The sequence below is a fragment of the Aquila chrysaetos genome, chromosome 16, assembly GCF_900496995.4.
Source record: "Aquila chrysaetos chrysaetos chromosome 16, bAquChr1.4, whole genome shotgun sequence".
In the NCBI taxonomy this organism is placed as follows: domain Eukaryota; kingdom Metazoa; phylum Chordata; class Aves; order Accipitriformes; family Accipitridae; genus Aquila; species Aquila chrysaetos.
The window spans coordinates 5,698,572-5,710,868 of NC_044019.1; the positions used below are offsets into that span (position 1 = coordinate 5,698,572).

The 12,297-nt window shown below is 51.7% G+C and overlaps 1 protein-coding gene across 4 annotated transcripts in view; it reads left to right on the forward strand.

Moving 5' to 3' along the window:
* Window positions 1–3,507, forward strand: part of PTPRU (protein tyrosine phosphatase receptor type U) — a 78,007-nt gene extending 74,500 nt beyond the window's left edge. For all 4 annotated transcript variants that reach the window (XM_030038909.2, XM_030038910.2, XM_030038911.2 and 1 more), the window contains one exon: window positions 328–3,507. In XM_030038909.2, the coding sequence (XP_029894769.1) occupies window positions 328–390 (63 nt within the window). In that variant the 3' untranslated portion in view covers window positions 391–3,507. The remainder of the gene's footprint in view (window positions 1–327) is intronic.
* The last annotated feature ends 8,790 nt before the right edge of the window (window positions 3,508–12,297 follow it).

Genomic DNA, 12,297 nt, shown 5'->3' on the forward strand with positions numbered 1-12,297 from the left:
GGAGGCGAAGGTGCTGCGTGCCCCCAAAATGCAGGAATGGGGCACGTGCGGTGCCTTTGGATCCGGGAGATGGTTCATCCCCTTCCCTAGCAATGGGCATCGTTTGCTGAAAGTTCAGTTTCTCCTGGCTGTTGCTTCAGCAGGACTGTCACGGGGGCACAAGAGAGGGATGCAGCCCCCAGCAAGGGGTGACGTGTGTGTTCGTCCCACAGACCCCCTCCCAGGCTTTTCCTTAGGGCTATTGAAACTTATTTTACCTTGAAAAGGGATGGCTTTTGGGAATAGTTTATTCAGGATCATAACATCCTTTCTTCTCTCTCCGAACAGGAGCAGTATCATTTCTGCTACGACATAGCACTGGAATATCTGGAGTCCTTGGAGACCAGATAGCACCTCGCCACGAGAGAGGCGGCTAGGGCTTGCGCAGGGGTCGTGCCAACCGTGCATTTTGCACTTGGACGTTGCATTAGTGCTGAAGGTGAAGAGGGAAACAGCAAAGGACCCAACGAGAAAACCCATCAGATCAAGAAAAAAGAAAGGATGTCGGGACCTGTTGGCCGCTCCCCATCTTCATCCTCCACTCTCCATCTTTCCTTCCACCCCAAGCGTGTCCGAGCAGCCATGGGTCGGATGCCACAACTCGTCCCGTCCCTGCATCGCTTTGAGTCATGGTCGTGGGGTCGGTGTGCGCAGGATGCAGCCCCGCGGTGCTGCCTGGACATCTCTAAAGCAGCTGGAGAGGAGGCCAGGGAGGGGAGGAGGAGGACAGAAGGAGCCGAGGCAGTTTTCCAGCACGGAAGGGTGGATATTTGGAGAAGAGACGTTGCTTTTTTAATTGTGCGTTGAATTGAAGCTGTTCTTCCAAGGAGCCCAGACAGCTGCCAGCAGGTTTTGCCCTTGGTGGGGACATGCTCTGAGCCGGAGCAAAGACCCTGAGAGGAGCTCTTGAGTTTCTGCCCGTTCACACCATGAGTTTGATCTTTGCTCTTTTTAGTTCTGTGAGTTGCAACCCTTTGTGTATCCAGCCCTGGACAGAACGGGGATGAGGGACGGGAGGTGGGGGGTCAGGGCTCGGCGGCTGCCTGGGCTCACGCTGTGGCACAGGGGGCACTGGGCAGGCGATGTCCTTCTGCAGGGACTGACCCGGACCCCTCCTGGTGCCTTTGCAAAGCATTTCAAGCGATGGTTCCCCTGCATCTGCACACCATCCTCTCCATCTGTAGCAATTAATTCCTTCTGGGCTGACCCAAAGGCACCAGCCCACAGGCCCGTTTTTAACTCCTCCCTTGTGAATTGCTGCACATGAGACACCTTTGGTGCCCAGAAACAAACCCCTCAAAATTCGGGTCCATCCCATATGCCTCCTGGATAGCACCCCCAGGCGGTTGCCCATCAATGCTGCTTGGCTTTTGCCAGGGTTGGGGAAGCGGGACGGTCGGTTTTGGTGACGGCATTGGCGTGGGGTGAGCTGTGCTGAAGCCCTGAGCCATGGCAATGCTTCGGGGCTGGGCACGGGGAGGTCCCCGTGCCCCTGGTGCCACCCGGGGACAAGCGTATAGGGCTGGTGATTGAAGGTCCCTGATACTTTTTGGGCTTCATCCTGCTGCAGGCGGGTGTGAGATGTCACTTTTTCTGTCTGATACTGTGATAATTACAGGAGTTTCTGCTTACAGCCTAGTTGTAATAAAGCTGTGGTCAGGGTTTTCTCTCTCTGCAAATGGCCTCAAGAAGGTGCAACCAGAGGGACACAGGTCAGGGGTCTGCCTCGGAGACTCGAGGAACCGAGGGAAGGTTGCTTCTCTCTTGAGGGCCAGGCAGAACCCTTCACAGTATTTTTTGGGGGATGGAGCAAAATAGATGAGAAACTGTCCTCCGTATGCTGGAGGTTGCATGTGGGCAACCCCATCCTTCACCCCCCCGCCATCCTTCATCCCCCCACCCATCCTCCATGCTCCCCCGTCCTTCAGCCCCATCTCCCCAGAGCTGGGGATCCATCTCCCCGGGGAGTTGCATTCCGATCCATACCATGACTGAAAGCTTTGGAAGGCGCCATTTGGCTGGAGCAAACTGCAGCACAAAGGCTGTAGAGCTGAAACGGCTGAGCCCTGGATGAGCAAACCAAGGAGATATTTCCATCCACCTTCCAAGGGGGGAGGAGAGCAACAAGATAAATCTCTGCCCTCTCCACTTTGGAGGATGTCCCACCCGCTGCCTTGCAGACGCCCAGGGGTGGTGATGGGTATTTCAGCAGCATCAGGAAGTTTTGCCCAGACACTTGGCTTTCCCACGTGCTCACCAAATAATTCACACGGCCTGACAATAACTTATTCCAAGGGCTATACAACATTATTCCCCTTCTTTCCATCTGTGCTGTGTAACCCTGCCATGGACCCATGCTGTCTTGTGACCAAATAGTCTTTTTACCCCACCAGATATTGCAAAATGGTCCAGTTACACCAGTACCTGGTAACACCAGTACTCGCATCGCAAGCCTTGACTTGGAATAAATTAGTGTCTTTTTCCTAATCCCCATCTTTCTGTAGATGTGTCCGTGCTGTCCTAGGGTGCTGCAGGGAAGGCGCTGTATGGTGGGTGCAGAGAGGTCCCAGGGTGCAGAAATTCTTTGGTTTTGTATGAAAATGGCTGAGCTGAATCTCTGAAATTCCTGGCAATGGGATCATGATGGCACTGTTTAGCCCCGGACCCTGGGGGCTGGAGGGATGCTGCTGCTTCATCCCAGGCCTCCCAGGAGCCTGGGCCACCTGCATCCTGCTCCAGTCCAGAGAGAGGGAGCATCCCACAGTGCTTTGCAGGTAAAGTGTTACCAGAAAAGAAAAAAAAAATTGAAACCCCATTTAGTCCTAAAGAGACTACAGAGACTGGAGGAGTTGTATATATGTTTTAAAAGCGAGGTTTTTTTTTTTTTTGATACCTCCTTGCTGGATGTCTCTGGGTTTTTAGGGCATCTCTTGTGAAGGGCAGACTTTGAAATCAAAGTGCTATACAAAACCAACTGATCTCCAACTCCTACTGAGATGCTCATATGACATGAGGCAAGGACATGTACATAGAAATATATATATAGAAATATATATATAAAAATATAAATACTGTTCTTAAGATGGATAATGTTTATTGGTATTACAGATTGGAGTGGTGCTTTTTTTTTTTTTAATAAAAACAAAACAACAACCAAAAAAAAAAAAAGAAAAAAATTAAAACCCAGGAAAAATACCAAATTGGAACGATTTTGTCTATATGCAGAAAAAGTGATCCTGAAAGCTGGCAGCATCCAAGAGCTGCTGCCAAAGGGACTGGTACCGCGAGGCAGCTCCCCTGTGGAAGAGGATGGTGCGGTGGGACCAAGGGAGGGATGGCGAAGGAGGGACACATCTGATGTGGATTGTACCACACACACCCAGCTGTCGTTAACTGTTTTTTTATTATTATTTTTGGCTTTCTTTCCTTTTAAGAAAATCAGTTGCATAAATAAATGTTCCAAATTTGTGATGGCCTCTGGATTTCTTTCTCTGGCTCTGGTCCGGGAGCTGTGTTGTAGGGAGCCCTGATGCAGATACCCACCAGGCAGCTTGTAGAAAAGACCTCTGTATTGGCTGTATCTTGCTTTTCAAGGGTATTTTGGGGGAGCACATTTGCAGGGCCAAATTCCAGGACTGCAAAATTTTCATGGCACAGAGGAGCTCTGTTCACCCATCACCATGCAGAGGAGATGGGGTTGCCTTGTGCTTGCAGAGCTTTGCTGTGGGTTTCCTCTTAATAACAGCACGGTGAGATCTTGGCGCAGGCAAGACCTGCCAGCCAACCTGTGGAGGTTGGATGGCCGCAACTTCATGCAACACTTCTGATGGAAGTTTTCCATTGCTGGAAAAGGTGTTACGGAGGAAGAAGAAACTCTTTTCAGTGCGTATCCCAGCTGGAAAATGAAATCCTATTGTAAGAAAAGCCTTCAGGAGAAGAAAGCTCCTGCATTGTCTTTGGTGATTTATTTATTACAAAGCAGCCTTCAGTTAAATGTGTTGTGATATTAAACACTTCCAGTAACACTTGAGTCTTAATTTAATGGAGACCAAGGGAAAAAAAAAATCTAATTGACTTGTCAGGACTGTTTTTCATCTTTAATTAAGGTTCGTGAAGGATGCGGTAATTACATTTTACCAATAAATAATAAAAAGGGGGATAATGCAAATTAAAATCAAGAACTGCACTTGGGTAGGGCTCTAGGTGTGCACGTTGCCTCTGGGCTGCGGGGTCAGCCCTTGGCAGGGGTGTCCCTGGGGGTGAGCTCCTTGTCCCCAAGCCCCGTGGTGCTGTGCTGGAGGGCAGGGTGGCCTTAAGCAGTGGCAGCACCCTGGGTGCCGGGGGGGGGACACGAGCTGGGCTGGCCCCTGCAGTCCTGCAACCTCCAGTGCCCTGTTCTCTGGTGTGGGGGGATTGGGGCTGTTTGGGGACATCGGCCCCTGCCTGGGGAAGGGCTCTGCTGGAGCAGCTTCCCAGCAAAGCTGTAGTCCCCAAGCCATCAGCAATGTCTCCCTGCTGCCTATTCCTTTCCCTTCCCACTTGCTATCCGTGGTGGTGACTGTGTGCAAAATAACCAACCCTGAAACTAAACAAAACTGGAAAGCATCTGATAAATTTGGATCTCTAAAAAAATAAGGGAAAGACGGCCTTATTCAAGGTTATTGCTATGTGGCTCGGAGCAGCCGGCTTCCCCAGCTCCCCAGCAGCAAACAGCCCGGCCGCAGGGCACACAGCCAGGCTGGCCACCAGCTTGGTGGCTTGTCCATCCAGAGCTGCTTTTGATTTCTTCGGTGCCCAGTCACCCTCCTCTCCTCGGTCCCTTCCCTGCTGGAGCTGGAGCCTCACGCTTCCCAAGCTGTATTTCAGCCACAGCTCATTGGGCACTTGCTGTCACCGGCAGCTAATGATGAAAAAACCTTTCCCCCTGGTTTTATGAAAGCCATCATTCCAGCGGCTGGTCCGTAATGAAGGGAGAAACAGCAGCTGCTCCCTGGGGCCCTGCTCCCACCAGGGATGATGAATTGCCCCTTCTCCACTATGCCCCATTAAAGTAAAAAAAGGGGCTGTTTCTGTGGGGACAAGGGTGGTGGTGACTGGCTTTGGTGGCTCTTTGAGGCTCCCGGAGCTCAGGGAGATGGGTGGCATCACTTTCCTTTCTTGCTTCATCACTGCAACATCTGGAAGAGGCATGGGCAGCCCAGGAGAGCCAACGGGGAACCATCACCGTCCTGTGGAGCTGGGGCAGGACCAGGAGTCTGGGTTCCTGTCCCATGGAGAGGTCTTATGAAGATGTCCATGGAGATGTCCCTCCTGTCCCAGCTCTGGTTGATCAGCATATCCTGGTGAGTGACATGTTGGCGGGTAGCCCGGGGATGGGGACGAGATGGAGCGAAACTCCTCTTTCCCCAGTGTGCAGAGCCAGGAGTGCCTTGGCACAGCCGTAGGCACCCAGGTCTGGCTGCAGCTCTTCACCGGCCATGGGTGGATTAGAGCGACTTGACTTAAAAGGAGCACTTTGCATTTCAGTAGCTAATCCAAAGGTGCCCATCCAGTGCCCAACTTTTGGCCCTTGGGGATTATTTGCCAACTCAACACCTCCTTTGTGCTGTTATCTGCAGCACACAAGCCCTGATAGAGCTGGTAATAACTTCCCAAAGCCAATGTCATGGTATTGTTGGAGGTGACCTGGACATTCTTGTTCTGTTCACGGGATCATTCCCAAATTTAGGTTGACAAACAGTGCTGGATGTGCCGGGGGACCCTGGCTCTGGCCCCTGGCTGGTGTCCAGCAGTAGCTGCAGAGGTGTCCCCATTGACTCCTGTCCTCCTGCCTGGAAGGGTTGGTGTTCCCAGTGGATGCTCTGCTCTGTCCTTGCCAACCCCACCATGACCATCCTGCCCCATACAAATGCCCGTTGGCATTCCCCATGCTGTATCACTGGATATGGCCCTGTTTCCCACAGCAGCTACTTTGGTGCAAAGACAGCTGGAGCTCATGATGTCGGACGAAATCATGGGATGGAGAAAGGTGCTGGTCTTCCTGGGGCAGGAGAAACCCACGTTCCCCTCCTTCCTCCTCTCCAGGGCAGCAAGTAACGGGGTGTACAGGGAGGTTGGTCCTTGCACCAGTGCTCCTGTCCTCAAGGCTCAAGGTGGTGGTGGCACCACTGGTGACACGGGTACCTATGTGTCAAAGACTGCAGGAAAAATGAGCATAAGATCCCACCTGGGAGTCTTTGGCTCATGAGGGTCTGTCTGCAGGCAGAGCCCCTGGACAGCCTGCAAGTGAAGCACCTCTTTAGGACATGGTGAGTGTTGTCAGGATGGTACCCAGATCTCATCCACCCATCTTAGTGGCTGGAGCCACCCAGTTATCAAGAGACATTATCAAGGTCACCAAAGGAGTTGTGGGCAGAGCAAGTGCTGCCTTTTCCCTCTTCTTCAGGCGAAGTGGGTCTCTTCTTGGCATGGGGGTCCTACCTGGGGCACCCCACTCCTGTTCCTCTCAGCAGCTCATGGCAGTTCACCCTCTCAGGTTTTGGCTTGTTCCTTTTTATGTGCCATTTTAAAAGTTGTCTGGAGTCAAGGGTGAGGGCAAAAGCAGGGCTGGGGGAAGGGTGTGTTTAAACCCTCCAGATTGACCTTGGCAGATTAATTCATTAAAGCAAAACCCAAATTCAATTAGTTACAGTGACCCATTTGTCACCTGAGATCTATCTGCGAGACCAAGTGCTGTCTGTGGCTCAGGTTGGGCTGATCATCTCCATCCCCTCTCTGACCCCAACCTCCAGAGACCCTGCTGAGCATCAACGCTTCCCAAGCCTGTCTGACGAGGCTGGAATGGGGACGAGCATGTCATATTCCTGTCCCCAGGGGCAAAGCCACGTGCCTGGGACAGCCATCCATCCTTGCTTTGCAAATGAACCCAGCCACCTGGATGGGTCATGAGCCGTTGGTCCTGATGGCACCAAAATGTGGGCCTGGGGACGAGTGGGCAGGTGGGGGGTGCCCTCTGCATGCTGGGCTCTGGGGTGCTCTGTGTTGGCTCCTGCTGACATAGGGCCCCCGTGTAAAAAGTTTTAACCCCAGTTTATTTGTTATTTCCATGCTCCCATCAGCAGCAGCACCAGAGCTCGCCTCTGAAACTGGGAGCTGGAGCAGTCCAGACGGGTGAGCTGGGATGCTGCACTAATCCCCATATCCAACATGTACCGTGTTTCAGCTCCCATAACTCAGTCTGTCCCGTGCATATCACCGAGTTTCACTTACTTTACATCTTGGTAACACCTCAGCCCTTGGCCCTGTGGGGGTGTGTGGAGACAGAGAGCTCCTGGGTCCATCCGGAGCATGATCCCGAAATCCAGGAAAGTCCCAAACCAGCCAATGTTTCACCTGGGGTGCTCATGCTCTCTTGGTGAGTCCCCCAGGAGAAGCAAAAGGAAAGCTCCCTTCTGCCAACATTATTAAAAGAAAAAAGAGCCCCCCCACCCTATAATTTCTGTTTAAAGCCCAGGGCAGTGCCTGATATTGCATGGCAGTGGGATGTGATGCTGGCAGCAGCCTGATCCAGGCTGGGGATTTATGTCTTCACCAAGTAGCGGCTGTGGAAGTCAGAGCCTGGAGGAGGAGGAGGGTGAGACATTTTGCCTTGATGTTTTCCCCTACCCACTGTTTTGGTTATTAACACGGGGCTGTCTTAACCCTGCACAGCAGTGAGCTGGGATTTCCCATTGGAAAAGTGCTTTGCTGGAAATGCTTGGGCATTGGAACCTCTTGGGCAGCTAAGAGCAGCTGGCACTTGAAACACAAGTAAAAAGCAGGAGTAATTTGTGGTCACGAATGGTTTTACAGCATGAACTGCTGATAAGCATCTTGCAAATTCTCCTCCTGCTGAAATTCCCCTAAATTTTTGACTTGCCTGGGGAAGAAAAAAAGAAAACCAGCTCTAAAATTGAGCCATTTCCATAAAAAACAAATCCCTTGGGGAGAAAATATGAGTTAGTACTGATGTCGCTTCGTTCATTTTTTGGAAAGAAGTGTGTGGAGAGTCCCTGGGTGGGATTACCTTGTGGGATGACCTTGTTCCCATGGACAGCCTGGTTCTGCAGGGATGCCTATGACAATTCTTCCACAATGGGCATGGGGAGCGGAGGCTGAAGAGCCCCATCCAAGGCTGTGCCAAGCTCCCCATGCCCACGTGGCGAAGTGGCGGCACAGACACCACACTTTGCCGGAGACTTCCCATCTCTTCAGTGCTGCAAATGCAGCAGGGTAATTTATTTAAGTAGCCTTAATGGTACTGTAATCTATATGCTGATAGTGTCACCTCTAAATGTTCTATCAAAAGGCTCAATGGGAAGAATTTGTATTTCGAAATAAATATTTCCTCATGGTGTGCAAAATATCTAATCATGTATTTATCCTTAAGTACTTCCAAAAGTCAACATAATTATTCCAGTCCCATTAAGTTTAATTTGCAGTAAATTATGCATTTAGCTTTAAGTTGAGGTTGCTGGTTAGAGTCAAGATAAAGCTCTTGCTATTTATAAAGCAGTATTTCAGCGCGGATATAAAATACAAATGGTTGGACAAGAAAATCCTGCTTGGGAAGTTTGGGGAGAATTTCAAATAGGGCGGCTAACAAAAAAATCTGTAGAGTAAGTGTCTAATCACAGATGTGTAAGCACACTCAGTCAACTAAAATGAACTCCCAAACAGCTTACAGGGGCTTGGGCTGCCAAAAGAATTTTCCTCCGGCTAGAAAATTTGGTATTTTTCTCAGGACGCAGTTTTGAAAAACAAATTAATCATTTAACTTTCCTCTTAGTGTCGTGTCTTTGAGGTTTACAGGACAGGGAAGGTGTTCCTGCTGGAAGAGGTAGAACAGCTTTTATCTGTGATTTATCTGTGGTCTCAGATGTCCCTGCAGATTAACGGCAGTGGATAATTGATCCTCCCCTCCGTGAACAGCCTGAAGCCCTTTGAGTCAACAGGAAATCTCTGATGGCCAACGATGGGTGCTCAAACTGCCCTTCCACTTTAATGGTTGCTGGAGTCACATCTCCATGTACTGGACCCATGTCTTCATGTGCTAGATCCATGTCTCCATGTGCCAAACCCTCTGCACTTTGGGGTCAATGGCCAAGTGACATTTTTCTACCCAGTCCCAGGAGGTGAAGAAGGCCATGGGAGGACTTTCAATCCCAAAGAGACCGTGTTGCCGATGGATTGAAAAATTGCCCATTTGCTGGTGGGCTAGAGGTTGGTCCCTCAAGTGAGGCAAGAGCAGAGGGGATCTGGGTCAGCTGCTTGATTTTGTCGGTGGTTGTTTGGGGGACTTTCAGGACAAGACCTCTCAGCGCTTCACCTCTCCCTTCCTAAAACCAAGATGACCTTGTCTGAGCTGGAGTCAGTGGGCTGCTCCCCTGTGTGCAGCATCACTGGGGAAGGAGGACTCAGGGCAGTCCCCCGTACCGGGCAGAGCATCCCCCATCGCTCACTGTCACCCTGGGAACAACGATCCTGCCGTCCTCCTGCCCTCCCCTGCTCCGATGGAGCTCTTGGCTAAGGACAGCACAGTGCTTAGCGAAGCAGGACTTGCTCAGGGCGCCTGGGATGCTGTTGCTGCCCATTAAAAAGGGCTCAGCTGGTTGGTAAAGCTGCCAGATTTCTAAAGAGGAGGCACTCAGCTGTGTCTGAGCTCCAGGCCTCTCTTGGGGGCAGAGATGAATGCACCCAAAATTACCAAGGACTTTGGAAAATGAGGTCCTGAAGCATCCCCATAGAGATGCACGGGGGCTGCAGCCAGGTCAGCAGCAGGGTGAAACTGTCCCTGGGACTCAGGAAGGTGGTCTGCTGGGAGCCTAGAGATTGCAGCTGAAAAATCAATGCAGCCCAAAGGAGCAGTGCCCATGGCAATTGCGTGTTTAGGTGACTTTGGGGAGGTTTTGCCTGCAGCAGTGAGATTTTGGCTGAGCTCCAGAGGGGCTCAGGCATGTTTCTCCCCTGGGGGGGGGGGGGGGGGGGAGGTGCAGAAGAACGCCCCATCCATGGGCCAGCCGAGCCCACGTCCCCACCTCCGCACCAGCCCCCCCCCGCCGCTCAGCTCCCATTCGCATGGATTTTACTTTTCCTCGTGCCGAGCCCTGAAACTTTTTCCCTGCCGTTCAAGTGGAAGCTTCCCACTGCTCCCCTGGGGTGCCAGCGCTGTTTTGTTTTCTGATTTGGGACATGAAAGGCAGCGACATCTCCCCAGCACCCGACGGGCCATGTTCTTTGCTACGTAGACCTTGAACTCCCCCCCCCCGGGCTTGAGCCCAACTGTGGAGCAGCAGCGGGTGGGTTCGGAGGGCTGGCTTTGAACTTGGCTGCTCGTCCCCCACCGGTCGCAGTGTGGGCTCGTGGCGGCAGGCTGTCGGCAGAGCAATCATCCTCTAATGAAACAGCACGCGAGCACCTCGGGCAGCCCACGCCGGCGCTGCCTATTGATCAAGCTTTCACCATTCCTAAATGGATGGTGTTTAAAAAAAAAAAAAAAGGGAATATGGAGCAGCTTGGCTCTTCCTGCTCTGTGGGACACTTAATGCAGTTTGAAGAGGGATCGGCTGACTCGGCGTCTCCAGGATTTTTGTTTTTATAAAGTCAAAACTCATTAGAAATGTCTGGCTGGGAACTAGGTCTCATAGCCTGTTGGGGTTTCTTTTTTTGCCAGGACTAGCTTTACAGTGAGAAGTGTCTAGATCATGGCAGGGAGGCTGGAGTAGCTGCGGGAAGGGCTGGGAAGGGGGTGGGAAGTGGAAGGCTGTCCCTGAGCTTGGCCCCGAGGATGCCGGTGGCTCTGCGGGTCCCTGGGAATTCACTGAGGTCCTGGTGAGCATGTGGATGGGAGGCTGTTGGGGCAGGATTCAGAAAGTTGTTGCTCCAAGGAAGGATTAGAAAGTCGCAAGAGATTTTTGTCTACGTCAACCTGTACCATCATCCATCTGTGCGTCAGTCCCTGCCTCCCTTTCTGCCTCTTTTTCATGCAATCGCATCTGGCTGTGAGCGCGTCTGGCATAGGGAGGAAGGAGAGCTGGCCCTGAACACCACCGGCCCGGTGCAAATAGGATTGGAGGTGACTCGAGAAATGTTGCTTCATATGCAAACAAAGTTTCCTTGGGTGAAAATTGCAGAGGGGAGGGAGAGGAGAGCTGGTGTTGCAGGAGCAGGCAGCACAGTGCAATGAGCTGCTCTCCTCTCCGATTGCTTTCCCCCAGCCTAGACCAAAGGTGTTTTCAAGCTAATGTGCCACATTTGGACTTGATATCAGTCTGCCAATCTCATCGCCGATGTACTGTCCACCAGCCTAATTTGGCCTGTGGAGCGTGGTTCTGGTGTTGGTCCCCTCGCCCCAGGCCAGGAGTACGGCTGCAGCACAGTACAGCAGTGCGAAGCCTGTGCCATGTCAGCTCCCGTGAGATTTTTCCCTTGTAGGACGTGCACTACCGCAAATCTTTTTGCACCTGAATAGCACCAGCTATCAAACTCATTTTGTCGGAGCTGTGGTGTCTGGTGTGACTCACACAGCGCTCCCGGGATCCCAGCTCCCGGCCCCATCCTCTGGGCAGGGCTGGCTGCCTGTGGTGGGATGGGTGCCACCGGCAGCTGGGCTGATGGGCTGCGGGGACGTGGGCAGGAGAGGCTGGATCCTCCTGGAGGGAGAGCAGGGTCTTACAGCTGTGCTTCCAGTTGGGTGTCTGCATCGGCATCCAGATACACTGTGCTGGAGGCAGCTGCTTTGCTAATTCATAGGGACCTGGGGCAGCTCACTCTGGGGAGGTGGAGGAACATCACGGGGTCAGGCAGGAGCCTCCTCTGAAACTGGGGACTTAAGCACTGAAATTTAGAAACTTTTCCAGGGGATTAATCATTTCACAGCAAAGTTCACACTTACTTACATGGTTTGGGTTTGGTTTTTTTCTTGGTGTTTTTTTTTTCTTTTCTTTTCTTGGTTTTTTTTCTCTCTTTTTTTTTGGAAGGAGAACATATTTCACCACATCCAAAATTTCTGCTGAATAGACACTAGAGACCAAACCCCCTCTGGTTATTTCTCCATCCACTTTTTTGGAGCTAACCCAGCAGACCTGTGCTCTATAGCTGTCACGGGGATCTTCTACCCAAACCCCAGAGATGCTGCCTGATGCCCAGTTATCCAGGTGCAGCCCCTGCCAAAGCAAATGGGGAAACGCTCCATTTTGGGGCAAGGACATGTGCTTATGT